Below are 21,060 nucleotides of genomic sequence, written 5' to 3'. Positions count from 1 at the left end.
CTTGCAGAGATGACTGGTAAAATCAGTAGATATTTAACAATGCAACCACCATATTCATGATATCTGCTCAATAAGCACCAGAATCACTTGACTGTAGTACAGACATATTCTGGAAATAGATGTGCTAGAGGTTCCAAAAACATAACGAAAGTAAGCCTGAAATTGTAGTGTATAGTTTACACATTAATAACATATGCAAATTGCTAAATTTATGTGTTCCCTAATGCACTGACCAAGTGACTGGAAAAGGTACAAGACTGAAACAACATTCATCTCTCAGTAGTTAAAAAAAAAAGAAATTAAAAAGTTAGTTAACTATAATCTGAAAGAAAAGATAAGAATCACTTTTAGGAGCAAGTTTACTGTCTCTCCAATTTCAGGCCACATTATAGGCTCTCTATGGTCAAAAAAATGACTCCTAGTCCATATCTGGCAATATAATACAATCACACAGAAACACAGATAAACGCTGTTACAATGACGATACAGCACATAGAAATTTAAACTTGGGTCCTTCTAGGTTCATGAATGCAAAAAATGTTTAAGCTTTGCAAAATAATTTCTCATCATACATTACTGTATGAACATAAGACCACCATAACTAAATCAAACAATTTAATACATGTAAATACTGCCGCTTAATTGCTGAAATTACTTTTGTTCTTATTGCTTTCGTAGAGCTTGAATACCTGAATAACACAATTATCAGAAATGTAAAACAAAGTTTGTTTTCATAACCTAGCATAAAACTCTTTGCTGCTATACTATAGGACCAGACCTACTTCCATATGTGTTTCTTCCTCTCAGGTCCTCTTGCTCAAAGTTTTGCCTTTCTACCTTCTCAAACCAAGCTTTCCCTTTTGTCACCTCCTTTTTAACCAGGCCTAAGAAAATAAAAACCAGCAATTAAAGAAATATGATCTTGATATACATTCTTCTCTTACAGAGCAAGTCTGTTGGTTTGTTTTTTTATGACTCTCTTTACTTAAGCTCAACTATACTCTTCCTTATCTTAAGGATAATAAAAAAAAAAATGTAAGGAAAGGTTAAGGGATACATTTTTGAAGCAGAAAGAATAAGGAAAAAAATCAAAATTCAAGGTAAAAATCTGAGTCATATGAATATAATTCAATTTGGTTATTCTGTTGGTATGTTACAACAATATTTTCCTCATTTGCCCATCAGATATACAGAATTATTTTCCAATTTGTGGAAAACAGTCTGATTTCAAGCTTGAGTAAGCAGTCTGTCATTTATCATCTGAGCTATGAAACAGCATTAATTTATGTATTAACAGGGGATTAATAGCACTAATCTATAAAAATCTATTTAATATTCAGTTCCCCATTAACTAATGAAATGCAGATATTGATTTACCCCTTTATTTCATAATTAAGGCTACCCAAACACAGTTCTTTCCCATTTAAGATACCATTCAAAATAAATAAACAAAAATCTTTGTTTAGAATGCTAACTGTAATGAAGTAATATATTTATGATGTAGAATAACTGCTCTGCATTTCTCACTCCTTCCTTTCTCCCAAGGTAGGATCAACTAGACATATAACATCTCCAATTAAATCATAGCGGTTCTTCAAGAATAACAGAAATCATCAATTCCAGCCCTCCAGTATTTGTACTACTAGAAGTTTTGACTAATATTTGACCTTAATCTCAATGATGTGGCTTCAACACATTACTTTACCTATTCCATCCTGCAGCTTGGAACAGTAAATTTCAAAGTGGCAAAGGTAGAAACAGGGTCCACACCAGCCAAACCACACAGCGACATGTTACTTTTGACAGTAAATGTTCCTCAAGAACAGAGCTCTGAGAAACAATTTTCAAAAGCCAAACAGCAATTTTACTACTGAGTTACACCCAGAAGCATACAGGGATTCACTTCTAGGGTGGTGATGTAAGAACGGTAGTTGTATGTCATTCATCAAGAAAGGCACAGCAGAGTCTGGACAAAAAGGCAAAAAAATCCTCAAAAGCTGTGGCATCTTATTAGACAGAACCTGAGAAAAGTGGAAATATTAATATCTACAGCTAAATAATATTTTGGTTCCTAACACCTACAAAGACAAGAAGGTTGTATTACTGAACTATAATGATATGATAGCCAGTTAAAAAAAAAAAAAAGGGTGGGGTTTTCAATATAATTTGCTCATTGGTACTGAAAGGAATAAATACAAATTATTTAAAATTAGAAAAGAAAAATAAACAATAGTTTTACCTGCCACCAGCACTACATGCTCCATTTGAAACATTCTTTGGTATCAATTATTTAACGAGAAAACATGTAGACACATTCTTTTTTTCAAAAAGTTTAACTCGAGATAATTTAAGTTACATAAAATATGAAATACTTTTTTTTGGAAATACAATTCAAAAAAATTGTTTGCCAATAAAACTGATTAAACCAAAACCTTTTCGTATACAAGAGCAGCAATTTTGACCGAAATCTCTCATTCTGAATCTTTACTAAGTAATTGCTGCCTTCATGCTTTAACTGTTATGTAGTCAGCATATTCTTGTGGTACAGATGTCTAAAATATCAAATGCCATATCTGAAGTTCATACATTGTTTTCTCAAGAAGTCAATTCAGAAGTTAATCAAAATTAAATTCTACACTTAAGACTTTGCATTGCCATCTACCTTACTCAAGATGATTTTATGATTCAGAACAACAAGGTTCATTTTTATTCATTTAACTCAAAGTTTAAAAGGATGCCAGAAAAATAGTGAGGTAAGCTGATGCCTTCCATTTTATTAACAGGCAGTTTGGCCCTGGTAGGAACCACATGAGCCTCCTAATGCTGCCTCACCAGTGCATTTGGTTATGGTACAAACTCAAGACCAAGAGTAAAAAAGCACACTCTTTCTATGATTGGACCTGTCAGCTTTTAAATAACCTTAAAACAAATCTAGCAGCAAGGTCTTAGAACTTTCTGGCCAATAAAAACTACCAAATACATCCCTTCCCTTCAAAAGGACACCTACTGCACAGCAACAGTTTTGGAGACTACTACCCTGTCCCCATTCACACTTAATGGCTGAGATGCTACAGGAGCCATCTTGTATTGCACTTTAAGTCTTTAAGTACCCACAAATCTTCTGTGAAAACAGGGCAGAAATAGCCTCAGTGGAAAAATCAGCATCAGATCTAGACATTTTAAGACTTCCAAACAAGTCTCATGTGGGACTTGAGCTCACAAAAGCATTCTGCAAAGCCTATGCACAGAGGTGGGTACATTTAACTGCATTTTTGAATGCAGCCAGTTAACTAGAATTATTATGGATTTCTCTGTAAGTGGTCACTTGTGTCACGTAATAGTAGATCAATGAAAACTGTATTCATTTCCAGGCATTTACACTAACAAGAATGATTATAGTTAAAGGTCTCCTGGTATTTCCATGACAAATCTATTTTTCAGGGACTTATACATCAGCTATAATAATATATTTTTGACTGAAACCTGATATGAAAGGTCTCAGCTATACTTAACTCAGTAAATATTCCTACACCTTTGAAAAAGCTTCTTTCAGAATTGAAAAAAGTAATTTTGAAAGTAACTTTTCTATCTACTTAAGTTATTAAGCATATTATCCTGAGCAACCTAAGGTGCCATATGTTACAAGATACCAACATTACATCCCTAATTCTATTAGGGATAGAATTCCTAAAAGCATCTTGCATCACAAAACATCAGTGAAAAAGAGCAACAAGACAGTATAAGAGATGGAGCATTCACATAAATTTTAGGAAGATTTCAGGCTGATTAAAAGGCTTCTTTGGTCATCGCTGGACTTACATCGTTAGTGAAACAATGCAATTAGTTGCAAAATACTGCTTTTCATTTGCAAATATGATATGTATTATTTGTTTAATCCTATTTCCTTCTTCCCTGTATGTTATCTAAAAGACTAAATCATTTCATAATAAGGATTAAGAGTTACACTCCTAAATTATTTAATTTAGAAACTCAGTCTACTGGACCTTCAAACTACTTTTTTTTTTACTTAAATTTTCTGGCTCCTTCAGCACACATCTTGTCAAACATGGATTAACATTGTTACTCCGACACCCCTGAGGGAGCCAACAGAGCCTACTGGGTCAGCAGTCCATGAAAGAGAAAAAAAAAATCCACTATGCTTTACAACTCCTTTGGATCTGCAGGGTCTTTTAACTCAAAAATACACTTTATAAAAGAAATAAATATGGATTACACAGTGGACCATAAAGACTTCTGGACTACTGAGCAATACCTGTTATGCAAATGACAACATATATTTACCCTTGCGGACTCTCACTACTTCTGCTAAATGGATGCAGTAATGTGTTTGGGGTTTTTTGGTTTTGGTTTTTTTTTTTTTTGCAAAACAGCTTTTTAAAGGCCGATACAGAGGACAGAACACTAATTTTACTCCGTTGAGCAGAAAGGATCTCTGTTCCAAGTATTAAAAACCAATTTAAACTTCCATTTAAAAAAAATAAATCAATCTACAATACAAATTAGGATCAGATTTTCAAAAGGGCTCTGCATCCATGGCAGAAAATAGGTTTTCAAAAGGCTTCAGTACCTTATTCAGATACTTAATTATTACATGTTTTAATAGGTAGTTCTCACTGAGGAAAAAATGCCTTCAGTTCCTTGAAAGCAAGAGCAACCTCTGAGTACTTCACGGCCATACACAATGGAAGAAATCGAATGAGAAACACTTCCAAAAATCTAAATCACAAGAGTCACAGTTCTCAGATATTCCAAATATGTGAAAACCCACAAAAACTCTTCTGGAAGATCTTCTCGTCTCAGATGAGTTTAGCATGACCTTTACTTAACTCTAAGCTTTCTGCTGTATTTTTTCAAAGGGTTGTATCTAAAAAAAAAAAAAACATCAAACAACCCAACATTCAGGGCATTTTGCACATTAGGGCCCTTTACCCTATGTCAATCCAAAATAACTTTACAAGAAAATTGTCTGTGATGATTCGCCTCTGGAAAAGGTTACATTCAAAAAATTTCTGCCATTTTGACTACTTAGTTCCCTGATTCCTGAAGATCTGTACTGCACTTCTATTCAGGATAGGGTTTTTCCAGGTGAGCAAGCACGTTGTTCCTACTTTCCCAGTCAGACAGAAATACTGCAAACCTATCTCATGAAAAAGTAGATAAAGGTAGTATGCTTAAGTCATGGCTATCACAATAGAAAGTGATGCCTACTGTAATTCAAAAACATTTCCAGCAACAAAGGAGAAGGTAAAGGATGTGTTTGCAGCCTTGCAGCCTTTTGTAGGTTAATTCATGACATGAAAGACCTCTAATTCCTGGTCCTCTGCAATCTGAATACTTCCACACACAACCACCACAGGCTAATAAACTAACTAAGAATAGAGGTTTATGCAGCAAAGAATTCGAAACTCATGACCACAGGAAGGAGACATTCAAGAGCAGCAGTCAAGACACTCAACTGTGAAGGAAAGTTCTGGGTTTTAATCCATTTTCACAGAGTTGCTTAGGTAATGGAAATGCCTGTTCATTAAAGAAGAAAAGAAAGAAGAAATATTCCAAAGAGTGGGCACTGGAACTAGGACTTTCCACTTCAAGCAGCTGCATTTTTTTAATATGCATTCATTAGAGTAATTTAATATACTACCCCTGTCCAAGGCCAAATTTCCTGTAATTTTTTTCTTCTGCTTGTTCAAAATTTATTTCAGCACAGTCACAAGGAATCAGTGGTTTGTCTGTAGGAAAAAAAAATCAGTGGAAATACTCTGAACTGCTCTATCTACTACAACAGCACACACCTGAAATGTCAAATGCATCTCTTAAAAGGTTGCTTTTTTCCATGGAGTTAAATTCTTGTTACTTGAAAACTAACAAATGAATCCCTCTGTCAGTATTTACAGAATAAAAATTACTATAATTTTAACCTTGATGGAGATATGCAAAAAGCAGCTTAAGATAGACATAAATAGCACAGTCCCCTTGTTCTTGAAGTCTGGGGACATGGGAAGAGCTCACACCTCTAAATGCTTTATCTGGCCTGTGATAACCTACATTAAACACGATCTACAAATTCTATATTCAGTTGCATAGATGTCAACTTCCTGAATGTTAAATGTCTTTTTGCATTTACAACAGAAATTTTAGTTTTGATTGGGAAGTAATCATACACTTATTTGCAAAACTCATGGAAAAAGGACATATGCAGTAGATGTGATCCCAAGTCTGGGAGAATCTTTGCATTGATTAGGTAATTAGCCAGACAATTTGCATGCAACGATCTTTGTAGGCAAAACAGCACTGCTACTTCACAACCTGGCCTTCAGACAAGTAAAACTATAACTGTAAATATGCCCACTATATCACTTTTCCTATAAGATTTGTGTTATGCTAGCCAGAATATGTCCATTTTACATAGTATTGCTGTCAGGAAATGTAAGAAGGGCGGGAATCCCTGTAGAAGCATAGTAAGAGTAATTACAATAAAGCACAAAGGCTGCTTCTGTCCTGTTTATCTTTTTGTCAGCTCACAGTATGCCTACAATTTTAATGTAATTGTGCACATTCATTTATTTTTAAATTACAGATTGCATTCACCCATAGTAGCCAGTTTTTCAGTATTAGTAACTCAAGATGTTTGAGTATTTCTAAAGTTCTTAACTCTAAAAAGACAAACATGATGCTATCTTCCACTAGTTAAAACAGGCGTTTCAAAAATTACCTCATGGATGAGCACCCTCCTTTGAAATGAAAGGACTAAATCTTGCTTATCTAATTCATACAAGCACTTGCAAAGACCTACAGCATTAACCATTAAAAGCCTACAAGGAATCTGGATTATTTCTAGAAAAATAAAAGACTTATTACTATACAAGACTGTACTTCAACATGGTTGTTTACTAAAGGCTCTACTATAAACCTTGCGGAGGGCTGCACGGGGGTATGAGGATAAAAAAAGGGAGGGAGGAATAATAAGGATTTAGTCATGGTGCACTGACAGACTTTAAAGTCACTAGGAAGCACAAATACGACCACTGGAACAGCTTAAAATTGTAACAAGTTTGTAGAGCACAACATAAAAATCTTTCATTCTAATACATGGCTCATCTATAAAGATTTTATGTGATTTTCAATAGAGAAGTTATGAAATAAAGCAGCCTACAGTAGGAGCTAACAAAGTACACTTCATGTTCATTCCCACGCTTTAGCACCAAGACACTGCCCATAAAACATACTGAAGATAAATATATCTTTTCTTCTATGGCAGGAGCCAAATTACTTAAATATTTATAGGTCAAGGCTTTCTAAAACAAGAAGGCAATAATTATCAATTCAGTTGTACAAATCACCTCCAAAGCAATCTCTTTAAATTACTGACAACTACCCCCTGGTGTGCAGAAGAGAGTGATCACTTTGAAAAATCACCACCAACAATGAAACAAGAAGATTTTTCTACTAAAGTTTTGCAATGTAGTAGCACCCCAAAAGTGCAATCCAATTAACCATCTATATTGAACTTAAAAAGAAGCAAGAATTATATCATGCTTCTAGATATATGTAATATGGATAATATACATAATACATTATTGTTTCTGAACTAGCTTATAAGTGTAGTTACAAACTCACTACATTCCTGTATACATGTTCTAAAGGAATAATTTCATACTGTGGCTACATATTTTCTAGCAAAACCAACATGAAAACTTTAATCCTCATGTCGGGTACCTATATGAATACTCACTTTGGTGCCCAAGAATAAATATTTCACTTGAAGATGGGATCTCTTTACAAGTTTTACATATCTTAAAGGTAAGAAAAAACACCTGAATTAGAGGCATGCCGTAACAAGAAATGGAAACCTATACCAGTGTAATTTACTCCAGTTTGAAAATAAAGGTCTTGTGATGTTATCCCAGACAATAACTGAAGAAACAGGTGAAACAGGGTTTTCAGTAAAAAAAGATTCTTATTTCTAAGATACACGTCACCTGCTCTGCATTCACAGGCGTGTCTGTAGACACTTCAGTATGAGTCAGTAGCACACAAGCACAATAATTTGGCAAGAGCCAAAATCAAAATGTCTGCTGAGAAATGCAATTTTATGTGAAGCATATGCATCTATGACACAGGGGAAATAATAAAACCAACAGTCTCTAGCAGAAGGAAGTATTTAGGATTAGGGAAGAAACACTTTCCCAAGATTTGTAATATTTCATTTTCAATGCATTTTCAGTCCTGTCGTCTCCTTATTCTCTCTATGGATCACATACAACTAGAATGGATCGACAAAAAACGATACTGCCAAGAGGAACCATTTTCCTCATCTCCTTCTGTACCAGTGTCTATAAGGAAACTTTTTCCCATTTTACAATTTTTCTTTTTATTTTTCTTTACTAGGACTTTCCCCCTCTGTTCTCTGGTTTGGAACAGCTCCACCTTATTTCCTTACTGCTGAACCCCCATTTCTTTTTATATCACAAGCCATCTCTTCCCCTTTCACACGTAAAAATAATTGCTGCTACTTAAGAGGTAGCAGTTCCCGTTGTTTTCATAATCTAAACATATGTCTTTTGAGCCCCTACTGAAAATATCTCAAGAAAACGTAAGAGATTTTTAAGAAAACCAGCAGTGGGTCTCTTATCAAAGGCAACTGAAGATCAGAGGTCTATCAACAAATCACAGCTGTGCCTGTACTTTTTTAGAATGAGAATATTCTATGAGTATTACGCTTACTATTTTATATTTGAGATATGTCAAAAGTTGCATAAAAGTGCAATATAAAAAAACTTATTTTTCTTTTTAGAGCTTTGAAGTTACTAGGTTGTGTTGTGTAAAACTTGGCATACAGTAATAAGTAAACCTTTTCCTGATAGATAACAGCTCCTTTGTTTCTCCAGCTCCCACTTGATGGGAGGATTATGCACTCAATCAACCCTAATGGCTCCCACTAAGACAAACCAATCTATTGTATCTATTTAACTCCATGTTCTCCGCGTGCCAGAATCTGTACAATGATAAGCAAGCAAATACTTTAAATTAAATAGACTTCAGATTCCTCTCTGCAGACTGACCCTCAGCATAAATAGTTATATTTAATTAAATATACAACCCATTACCTCAAAAAGTGTGTATTTCATGGGTAAAAAATATATATATATATATATATATATATATTCATGGAACATTTCTCTCTCTTTTCAAGACACCCTGTACTAGAATCCCAGAATAGCCACAGACCAAGGAAGGGGGAAAAAAAAAATGTTGACCTATTTAATGAGGAATAAGCCAAGACATTGAAAACCACCACGTGACTGACATTATCCATAGAAATCCTCATCTTATCTAGACAGATCAAATGCACATGTTATGCAGAATCTTCAGTGCTGTCAAGGGAAGAAAATTTATTTCTGTACTTCTTAATGAACCTGTACCAATCTTTTAAAACAGTTTATGAGGGAACTGTTGGAGGAAAGGGGAGAAAATTAGAATGGAGAACAGTCCTAAGACTGCTAGACGCAGCCACTAATTGCTGTGTTGTTAAGGGGTCTACTCAAATAATTAACTAAGGAAGTGAAAATATGGAAACATGACATCCCAGCTAGCACTGGTTATTTAAAAAAAAGAAAAAGAAAAAAGGAAGAAGAGTCTATTAAGCTCTCTGGAGATATTATTTTTACAATGATTCGTTAGTATTAAGGAAAAGGAAGATAAGAAAATTAATGTACAGTAAGAAATACCTGGAAACTACCTTGAGAACACTGAATTAGACTCACTGCAACATAGCTAATCTTACATAAGATCAAATTCATTAGGCTAGAAAAACTATTTTAGTAGCTTTCACACCTCTTCATGTTTGATTTCCATTACCACCTGAATAAGACAAACCTTAAGAAATCTACAATATAACTAGCATAAAACATACACTCAACAATACTGGATTACCTGGTCCAGAGAGGTCAGTGGAATTAGTCACTATCATGAGATCATTAGTGTACTGCATAAAATCATTACCTGATGTGGTTTTCTTTGCAAAATACAAAAAAAAAAAGTCAAGGTAGTTATGACACTTGTCAACAACCACATATGCCTGAAGCTCTCACTTTTTCCTGTGCATTCCCCAGAGCTAGAAAGAATTATGTTCATAAGTACCAGTACTTAGAAACCGTTTTTGAAAACTGTTATATGCCATTTCAAGTTTCTTACTACAAAAGGTTAAACAGCTTACAGTTTCAGCTCTATTGCATGCAAGAAATATTTTGAAGAGGGCTGTAAAGCCTCTTACAATGTAAGTTTGTTATGATGTGTTTATCACCTCTTTAAGAATTCAAAGTCAACAATAATATCCTTAAACATCTTTTTATACATTTACTTTCTATAACATTGACTCTAAATTCTCCTGTTCAACAAAGCAAAAACTTTATGATTTACTGCATGACACTGGAGACAAACCTGCTTGCAGCAAAGCATAAATGTACATGGTAGATGGAATGTGTTGAGACTGGAAGGGAAAGGCAAGTACAATAATTTTAAGGTAAGTTAACATTGGAATTAACAGAAATTATCTCAGACTAAAGAACTATGATTATTTAGCCTTCCTCCCAAGGCAAAAGTTTGATTCCATTAGCATTCATACATGACCCCAGACAATGATTTGCCTTTATCACAAGTCGGGGGTGTTTGCCATGACTACTGGCAAAGCAACATCAAAACTATGGCTCAAAAACAGGCCCATAAATCCACAATATTTTTTCTGTGTCTCTCTTTATCTAAGAAGGCTTTGCATCAGCTAACATTCAATAGTATTCCTCCTCGTTTCTACCCCAAATTCTGATGACTTTGCAAGAAAAAAGTCAAGGCCTTGTATACTAAGTATTTTGTTGTCTGCTTGCATATCTCCTCATTTATTTCAGGCCTACCAGGATACATTAGTATTTGTTATGCTATACAGATCATTGTAAAAAGAACTGCTACATTTTGCAGTTAAGCATCTTAGTTTGAAATCTCTTCTGAAACTGTAAGTGAAAAAAAAAAATCATGTAAAATGAATGCCTGGTTTTAAGAAATAGGTAGCTGCTTAGAGTAAAATAAGCCCAGAGTTTAAATGCTTTAGGCAAACGTGCGAGACAAAACTGCCCATACATTCCACACACATACACCCCATGGAGTTCTGCAGATAAGTCTGAAAAAACTTCTCACAAAGATGGAACATTTCATTATAGAAACACAATACACTGACTACACAATCCTGAGAGTAATACTCAGTTTTAGAGTTAGTCTGTGTCAGATCACAGTATTCTGATATGCTATCGCCTTTAATGGGAGACCAAGCTTCTAAAAATCATTGGAAGAAACAAAGAAAAGAAGATTCACAAGAATCTTCACAAACTTTTCACAAGAAGAGAAAACATTTGGCACTACCTTCCAGTTTTGAAGGGCGCAAGGATATAGCACTGACCTAGTAGATGGCAGTTCCACCCAGAAAACCCTCATCATTCCCACACTGGTCACGGGGGTGTAAGAACTAACTCTGTATGTGCATACCTCTCCTAGCCATGGTCTTTTAATGAAAAGCAAGTGCTTTAAAATACAATGCAATTTTCTTTCTTTGCACTTCTTAAAGCCCCTGAAGGTAGCACACTAAATTACAAGTTTAGTGAAACAAAGTTTGGAAGCCCATTTTAGACCCTTGGAAATATTTCACAAGTAATGTTGCTCAAGATGAAACTATTCAGTTGTCCTGGTATCTTGAAAAAGAACAGTACCAAACTCTCTGTCACCAGGACCTCCCAGTCTCACAGTACAACCCCCAGTAATGTCATCCTCAAATTAGGCCAAGGGCTATATTTTACATTAGGAAAAAGCTCCTGTACATCACATAATGCATCCAGCCTGAGAACAGGTGTTTGCCAATTCATTCAGCGCAACATGTCTGAGAACCCAAACGTGCCACTGAGGGATTAAACAAAATATTTCAGTAGTACAATATTAACATAACAGGTAACACTCAACATACAATTGTGATGCATTTGAAAGTATTTAGAAAGATGTTTCCTTACAAAGTCTTCAAGAATAATGAAAAGTTTTCTTCAAACAATAAACTTATATCATGAGTAACAAATATTTTTTAAAAATCACATTTATTTTGCATCAGTTGCTGCTACCATGTTTCAGTGTCTTTATTTTGTCCTTCCTGTATAAAACCCTAAGAGTATAAGGCCAAATTCTGTGTCCTTAACCACATGTAAGTTAAGATAAAAACTTTAAAACTTGACCCCAAACATTTCTAAATAAGAACAGTAAATGTTTGAACAGTTCAGTCTAAATCATGAACAGCTTCTTCTACAGTATGAATCTGAGACTTCTCCAATTTTCTCTACACTTTATTAGTCTCCCAGGTAACGAAAGCAAAACAAGGCGTTATTGTGCTATGAACAAGTTCAGCATCTGAGCACACCCAGTTCAAACTATCAGAGGAGAGACACAAACGTCTTGAAGAATTAAACTTGTAACATCGACTCAGTCCCAACCATCCAAAGTAGTGTTGAGCTACAAAATAAAACTCGGTAAGCTTTGGGTGCCCACAGAAGTAAAAAGTGCCTTTTTTTTTTTTTAATCGAAAGTGCACTGCTAAGGCAAACCAGCCATTTTATATTTTTTTAATATCACAACGCAAAATTAAACCGAGAAGTGCATAAACCAGCCTTGCCCTCAGCACCCCCTCTCCGCTTCGCCACGGCCCGAGGGGCGGAGCCGCGGAGGAGCCGCAGGCGGGGCTTGGCGCGGACCGGCTGCGCGGGAGCGGCCCCTGCGCGGGAGCGGCGCCCCGCGGAGCGGCAGCGCGGCCAGGCGGCGGCGGGGGTGCCGTGCGCGCGCGCGGCCGGCAGGGGGCGCCGTTGCTCGCGGCAAGGCGGGCAGCGCCTCGGCAGCGCGGCCGCGGGCAGCACCGCGGCGGCCCCGCGGCTCCCGCCTCCCCCGCGCGGGGCGTAAACCCGAGCGCCCCCCGCCCCTCACCACCGCCCGCCCCCAGCCGACCCTCTCGGAGGCGGCGCGCTCCGCCCCGGCGGCGCCCCGGCCCCGGCGGGTCCCCGCACGCCCGCGGGCACCGCTCCGCCCTGGCAGGGGCGGGGGAGGCGACAGCCGCCCCCTCGGAGAGCCGCAGCCCCCGGCCCAAGTACTCACCATGTTGACTTCCGAGACCATGTCTATACTGGCGATGTCTATGTTCATGCCGACAGCCACTGGGGGACCTGCAAACCCACAAGACGGTCCGCAATGTGATCTCCCAGAACTTGACGCGTTCTTACCGGAGTTAGCGGGACTAAGCCCGCGTAGGAACGAAACGGCCTTTAAACAGAACCGGGAAGTGAGGAGGAAGGGAAAAAGTCGCCCCCGCACCCTCGGCCCCCGCCCTCCCCGAAGGCGGCAAGCGCGGGCTCCCTCCCGCCGGGCCGCGGGCACCGCGCCGGCCTCACCCCGCGCGCCCCCCGCCAGCTGGACCGGGGCTTTATGTAACACGCACACGCGTGGTCACAGCGCGGCTCTGCGCGCTCCGCCGCGGACGCGCACCCGGGCACAGCGGGCCGGGCAGCGGCCGGCGGCCAGCCGGGGGCTGGGGGCTCCCCCGCCCCCCCCGGGCCGGGAAGCGCGGCTCCGGCACCGGCCTCCGCGGCCGCGCCCCGGCCCGCCCCCCTCCGCCCTGCGCTCCGGAGGCAGGGGCAGCCCCGGGGACGGCGGCCGGTGAGCCCCGAAGGAGGGGGGGGGGGGGGGCAAGGGGACACCCACAGCGAACGCGTCCGAAATAAGCAAACTAGTTTGAAGTAGGAACACGCGGGGGGTTAAATGACATTTTTGTATCAGTTACCAGCACATCTTGTTCTCAAAAATAGTAACTGTGATCACAGGCACATTAGGCTGAGAGGAGCAAACGTTAGGTAAACTTGAGGGATTTGCATCTCGATGAAACCAGTTAAGGGTTTAATTACAGGTTAATAAAGTATCAGCACACGCACAAAATGAGGGACCGATTACAAATATGCAAGAGATCGCATTAAGAGCATCCTGTGCTAAGAAAATTGAGTGACAAGGGGCTTAACTTTGGATCAGCTTGAGAAAATGGCAACATACACACAGCCCAAAGCAACAGCACCCTCAACACGTTTAAAAACCACACACACACTCCAAAGGTACACAGCCCGGATATGTAATCTCTTATTCAAAAGCAGTCAAATTACCTCCAAAATCTGGCCTCAAGCGAATGTCATAGCCCTTCAGCAGTCTATCCACGGTCTCTTTTACCAGTGACATATTACTAGGGTCATTGACACTAAAGGAAAAAAAAATACTACATTATTTCTTATTTCTCAGACCCAAGCTGTACATTCCTCTCAAGCAGCAGCATGCAGTGCAATTCAAAGTAAAGCAAAAGATACACCTTCATCACTCACCTCTGTGCACACACCACGGCTATTATTAAAGGGAATGACCAAATCCCAAAGTAACCCTTTTTCCGGACTCTCAGCATCCCTTTAGCTTTTGATATGATTTAGGGTTTCAGTGAAGAGGAGATCCAACTTATTCTGGCCAGTGCAGTAATTCTAATGTGAAGCGCATGCGCAAGGCGTACCACAACATCAAAAGGAGCAGTGGTTGCTGCTGGAGATGGAGCAAATTTCCTTGCCAAAAAAAAAAAAAAAAAAAATTAAAGGGGAAGAAGGAAATGCATTATTTTCTTTAAAAAAAGTCATGCACAGGAGGATCAAGTATTTTTGTTGTCCTTTTTGTTAGTATAGAATATAAATCAGAGCAAGGAGATAAGTTTTAGGAGTTGCAGGGTACAGCGGCTTTGCAACCTAGTTTAAAGGGGGGGGGGGGGGGCGGGCTGGACGGACTCGGATTAGACAGAAGGGGAATAGGTTAAAAAGGGGAATGCACAGCGTATGTATGGTGCCAGGGGTAGGTGGGGGGGGAAGGGGGCAGCTTAACTTTTTGGTCCCTGGAAAGCACCGCCTGAAGCGAGGCGAGGTGCGGGCAGAGGAGCCGGCGCTTGCAACGGGGGCGGGCGGTGGGGGAGGAGGGGAGATGGGCGCCTACAGTATTTCTCACAAAAAAAAAAAAAAAAAAAAAAAAAAAAAAGAGAAAAAAAAGATGACGAATAGTTTCTTGTAAGCGGGGTTTAGACTGTTTCCTTCCTTACTGTGCTGCCAGGCGCTGTTCCAGGGGCAGAGGGACTGGGGGTCGCCGGCTGCCGCCGCCGGCTCCCACGGGGCATTTGCCGGCGCTGGAGGGGCGGGCGCGAAGCCCCCCCGGGCCCCGCTCCCCCCCCAGCCTTCCCCCCGGCCGGGCCCGCCGGCGCATTTTCCGTATATCGACCGATGTTTAACCCAGGGATGCAAGTTCCTCAGGTAGAGCTAAGCCCGGCCACGGGGCTGGGAGTGGGAGGAGGGGGGGAAGGGAAGAAAAACACCAAGCTGAAAGCAGCGAAGCTTTTAGTGACCATCCAGACCCGGCACAGGTTCATAAGCCCACTTACCTTCGTGGGTAAAACACCCTAGCTCTTCAAACGCAGCGCGTGATCCAATTAATGCCTCTGAAGAAACCGGAGACGAGAGGAAAGCTGATTTGGGGATGCTTTGAATGACATTTAAATCCTGAGCAGAAAAAAGAGATAGAAAGGAGAGAGAGAAGGAAAAAAACGAACCCCCAAAACCAACAAACACCAGAGTTAAATTATTCCTCGCAAATCTGCTTTGTGCTCGTAGCTCCTTTTACACCACCACCACCACCACCTCCACCACCTCCTCCTCCTCCTCCTCACGCACATACCCGCTCGGCCCCGCGGATCTGTGCTGCTTCGCCAGGCGGATCTGGGCGGGCACACGTCCTCGGCCGGCCCGGGCTGCGCGGGGAAGGGACTGGGAACACTCGGGGCGTCAATTAACAAAAGAAATATTTAAGTCGCTGCAGGAGGGTGGAGGAGGGGAGGGGGAAAAAAAAAAAAAATAAAAGAAGAAGAGAGAAAAAAGCCCCGGGGGGTGGGGGGAGGGACAAGGGTGAGGGTGTTGCACAGAGCTCCCCGCACCGCTCGGTCCCGCACGCACAGGGCTGAGCCGCCTGCCCTGCCCCGGGCCGGGCCACCACCGCCCGCGCTCCGCGGAAAGCGGCGGTCGGCGCCTCTCACGCTGGGGCCGGGGCTGCCCCGGGGGGGCCCGGCCCCGATCCCGCACGCAGTCGCACCCTGGCCCGGGAGCGGGCGGGAGCAGTGCGGGGCCGGCGGCTCCCCGGGAAGGGCGCGGGAGGAAGGGCGGAGGAGGGGGCGGCAGGGAGGCGGTGGGATGCAGCCTCACCTGGGGGAGCGACGGGGCGCAGAGGGGGGGCGCTGCCCCCGGGAGACGGCGGGGCTGCTAAAAAGATGCCCAGCAAAGCCGTAAAACAGCCGGCGGCCCCGAAAAGCAGGCAGCCATTTAATACGGACCGGCAGCTACCTTGGCTGGAGCGCTAAAGAGCGGGGAAGCCCCGCGACGAGCCCCGCAGCATCCACCTGCGGCTGGAGCGGAGCCCCGGGGCCCCCGCTCCCCCAGGGGCCAAGTCCTGCCGGCGAGGAGCGGGGAGCGGGGCCCCCCCTCCGCTGCACCGTCCTGCCAAGGCAGCACACGGGCAGCATTTCCATCGTGCCCCCTGCCGCCCCCACCTCAGCGCCTTAAAACACCACATTGTGCCTTTGGGATCAAGTAAGTGTCTGCTTGTTTTTTGTTCCAGGAAAAAAAAAAAATCCCTTTGGGGGGCTGGGGGGAATTCACCAAGACATATCTTCACCACCTTCTCTCACTTGTAACACTTGGAATTACACAGAGGGAGAAAACACACTTTTACAGATGAAACAGACAATATTTTGTGTGTGTGATAAATACATAACGTCTCATTTATGTATTCAAAAGAAAAAGCCCCAAACAATTAAGTTAAAGAGCATTTAAGCATTCGTTAAAATGACAAAAACACCCCAATTTTTCAGCTTTCTGCTCCATGGCTGATGTTACAGAGCCACTCTCCCTGTTCACCAGTGGAGGTTTCTGTTCTCACACAGCTAGTCTGCTTCACTGCCAAACCTCTTGAAATATAGCCCTGAAAGGAAGATGGTGGATACTCTGTGCAGTGAATCATTTTACTTTAGATGTATAATAGGCACTTTTTCTTTCTTCTGCAATCATATGATAAGAATAGGAGGTGTCAAGGTAAAACACTTTAATCCTGCACTGTGAAACTCACCTGCAAGCACTAACTCGGGACTACATCTGACACTCCCGATTTCTGCACTGTTTCTGAGTCTCTGCTTTTAATTACCATTACACCACAGAAATGTTTCATTCACCATGTCTGAATATGAAACAGATATCAACAAGAACCTGAGGCTGAAGGCTGGTAATATTCAGTGCTAGACTGACAGGAATTTTTGATTTACGTATCAACATAAAGTCAGGGCAGAAGAGTACTGTATTTCCATGGGAATGTTAGAATAGTACACCCAGAGAATGCAAGCTATGTCAATATATCTAGCATTTGTTCTCTGAGCTGGTGTATGCACTAATAACCAGGGAACACCCGTTCTGGGCCCAGAGTACCACCGTGCCACGTGTAGTGAAACGTGCTCTCAGCAGGGCTATTCCAGCAAAAAGGAATGGAACATATCTCAAACAAAATCAATAAATATGGATATCTTGGTGCATTATGCATGGAAAATTAATGTATATGCTTGTTGTTTTGAAGCATAAAGGCTCTGTTGAGCCATGCTTGGGATGATCTGCATAACTCATTCCTTTGGCAAGCTGTAAATGCACCACTGCCTAAATGGGTCTATACCAGTAATACTTGTCACCATTCCAGGCCCCATGTGCCCAAACAAGTCTATGATAGGGGTATCATCATTATATATTGACATAGAATACAAAGTCATACAATACTGTTCCTTTTGCAAATGGTTTCATGCTTTGCTCAGCACTTTTGACAGTACCACTTTTAGTCTGACCACAGGGTTCTTCTAGTCTCTCCATCATTCAGAATTTCTCAGCACCTTCAAAATCTCCCATTTATTTTAAGCAACTTGTCAAAGAAATTGTTCCCCTCTTTTTCTCACTTGTGTCTGTGTGTTTGATTGAAAAAGAGAGGAAATAAGTGGTGTGAACATCAGTATTGGCAAGATGCAGAACTGTTCATGTAGCATGTTTAAGGATCGCTATCTAAGATTTCGGGTGTCTTACAATGGGGAAACAACCTGGTTCCCAGCTGGATATGATACTTCTAGCTCTAAAAATATCTCAATTAGGTTACAAGTACTCTAATCTTGCAGAGAACCCAGCAAAGATGGTTATATTTTAAATGCCAATTACAGATTATTTTGATTCTTAGCTTTCAAGTTCAAGGAGTACAAAAGAATTCCCCCTAAAATTGAACTCTAAATTAATGGCCCACAATCCTTGGTGATCAGTGTGTGACACTATGAAAGAAGTAGACTATAAGCAACATCATACTTTGCTTGTCTTGTCAACCCTTGACTGTAGCAGTATATTTCTGTCACCACAGGAAATATCCCAGGCCACGTACTGAGAACTGCTCTAAAGTGGTTTTCAAAGGGTTTGCTGTAAATGTACAGAGTACCAAAAAAATAAGCTTTCAGATGGAGTAAGAATTTCAAGATAGGTTCTCAAGTGATCCAGTAACTCAAGTCAACAGAGACAGAAAAGATACTCATTCATGCTAGCCCAAGAACAGTAGACCTGTATCACAAGTAATGTGAGTAAAAATGGCAAAATCCCATTAAAAAAAAAAATTTCTTTCACTGCACCTCAACAGGCTGGAATGAATACAGTTCTATGAAAGTGATATTACCTGAGTTTGAGCATTTGGGTAAGATGCAGCAGAGTCAGAGACACTCAGATGAGAGTTGTTTCCATGTATCAGATAAGATTTTATTCCCTAGTTTACAGAAAAATGTTAGTAATAATTTATTTTGATGATTTTCAACTCCTCTAAAGCTATAAATTAATGTAAAATAAACCGAAATACAGTCAACCCTTGTAGAAATTTCCTGAAAAAAAGTTTCAATACACTTTATCTTGGTTTCACTTGTCATTTCAGGTCTCCAGATCCAGCATGTCACAGTCTATGCACCACATACCATCCCATTAGCAATGAGCCTGTCAGCATGAAGATCCTCATTACATCACACAGAAAAAATTATCCATGCAGCTATACCTTGATTCTGCTTCTCATGGGCAATGGAATTCACTTTTGCATAGTGACAATCTTCTGGAATTTACAAGTTCACATTAGCTTCAACTACTGTATATCTGAAGGAATCCAAAGTGGTAAATCTATCAATAAAAGCAATAATGTATGACCTGTCAATTATACTGCTCCTGACCCTTCAAAATATGAAATTATCAGTATTGTAGAGAAACTGAGTCTGATAAGTTGCTCGGGAAACAAGTTTCACTTGATACGGCATGAATTTCACTTAATTGCAAGAGCAGATGAGAGGGGCAAGTAATAGTCTCGTATTTGTTTACATCCTTATGTAGGACACTTGCTGGAGCTCCTATTTGTTCATTCTGTGACTCACTGCATGGCATCTCCACGGGGTTAAAGACACTATAGATAAGAATTTACCCCAGATCATGACCTAGGAGGTACTTTAATGAGTCAAAGACCTGCTATATCTTTTAACAAAAATCTTTTGTGTAGCTTGGGATCAACAGATCTCAGATGTATATGGAGGAAAGTATTTTAAAGTGAAATTGAATTACAGATTTTAAAAAAAAGTAAAAGGTTGTGTGAGACATCCACAAGTGCTTTGATTGCAGACAATTGTTAGCAGCTCAATGGAGACTGGAGTGAAATACAAAATGTATAGCATCTAGAATTATGATGGAATGAAATCTACAGTCCTCTTATCAAATCATGAAAGCACCACAGAAAGCCCGATTTCCTTCAAAGTGGTGGAATAAATTAGTTTAACAGCTATATAGACATCAATTTTTGAATTCCTTAATTTTAGCTACATTAGCACTTACATAGCTAGGAAATATCTACAGTATACACATCCTTTGATAGGAAGTCAGGGCAGGGCAGAAGGAGTGATCACATAGGGTAAGGATAGTGAAACACTTAAAAAAGACAGCATAAAATGCACACCAAGATTATGTCACCCTGTGTCTAAATCTCCTCTGTGCTGTTTGTGTAAGATTCAGCCCTGAAAGCAGATTGCAGAAACCTGTTATTAAATTAATGGAGTGGCATTTGTCTGCATCAATTGATTGCAGGATTTGGTCTTTCTTTCTAAGCTCTCTTGGACAGAGTTGGTTTCCTAAATTTTTTATATTGAGTAATACATTCCAGAATACTGCTATAAACAATATCTGAGGGTTCTAAAACTGTTAGATTGGAAGCTTTTGATGAAAAATGAAAATTGTTTTATTTTTAAAGCCATTTGGCTTCAGACATCAGTTCTGGGTCCTGGTATAATGGTATGCAAGTTTTAAGACTAAAATGGAAAATTACATAGTTTTAGCTGGACTTCTCTTAGCTGGAAGAACCTCACTACTTCAGAAAACTCCTCCTCACTATTACCACCAACTTGACCAGGTGAGGGAACAACAGTGGGGCAAAAAGGAGGAACTAAAACAGAAGAGTGGAATGAGTAAATTAACAAGGAATATGAACAAGGAGTGATAGGGGAGAGAAGGAAGAACAGTGGAGGCAAGTGTTATGCCATGACACAGTGAATTATGGAGAAGAGCCATTTATTTAACAGGGACTCAAAAAAAAACCCCAATTACTGCTCATTTAAGCTAACATGTAAAATGTGAAACAGTCCGTCTATTTCAGAAATCAGGCAGTTCCTACATCAGTTCTTTGGTCTCTAGACAAAGGGAGATTACTGAAAAGTGATCACTGAGACTCCTGACCTCTGTGATACCAACTATCAAACATGCTTTGATCCAGATGAAGTACTGAGACTTAAAATTTATTTTTCCTGTAAATAAGGAAACTTCACAG

General features: G+C 40.4%; 1 protein-coding gene across 3 annotated transcripts in view; it reads right to left on the bottom strand.

Moving 5' to 3' along the window:
• The window catches only part of GABRB2 (gamma-aminobutyric acid type A receptor subunit beta2), a 164,760-nt gene extending 148,836 nt beyond the window's left edge, over positions 1-15,924 (bottom strand). For 2 of the 3 annotated variants that reach the window (XM_074915709.1, XM_074915711.1), the window contains exons 1-4: positions 15,542-15,738; positions 14,457-14,684; positions 14,244-14,335; positions 13,192-13,259 (exon numbers count right to left, since the gene is read on the bottom strand). In XM_074915709.1, coding sequence (XP_074771810.1) covers positions 13,192-13,259; positions 14,244-14,335; positions 14,457-14,533 — 237 coding nt within the window. In that variant the 5' untranslated portion in view covers positions 14,534-14,684; positions 15,542-15,738. Of the gene's footprint in view, positions 1-13,191; positions 13,260-14,243; positions 14,336-14,456; positions 14,685-15,541; positions 15,739-15,834 lie in introns of those variants that run through there. The other variant, XM_074915710.1, reaches the window with a different exon arrangement.
• Positions 15,925-21,060: the final 5,136 nt, after the last annotated feature.

This window comes from Athene noctua, chromosome 12 (genome assembly GCF_965140245.1).
Source record: "Athene noctua chromosome 12, bAthNoc1.hap1.1, whole genome shotgun sequence".
Lineage (NCBI taxonomy): Eukaryota > Metazoa > Chordata > Aves > Strigiformes > Strigidae > Athene > Athene noctua.
Note: the sequence above shows the minus strand (reverse complement) of the source record. Positions and strands in the feature narration are given on the sequence as shown.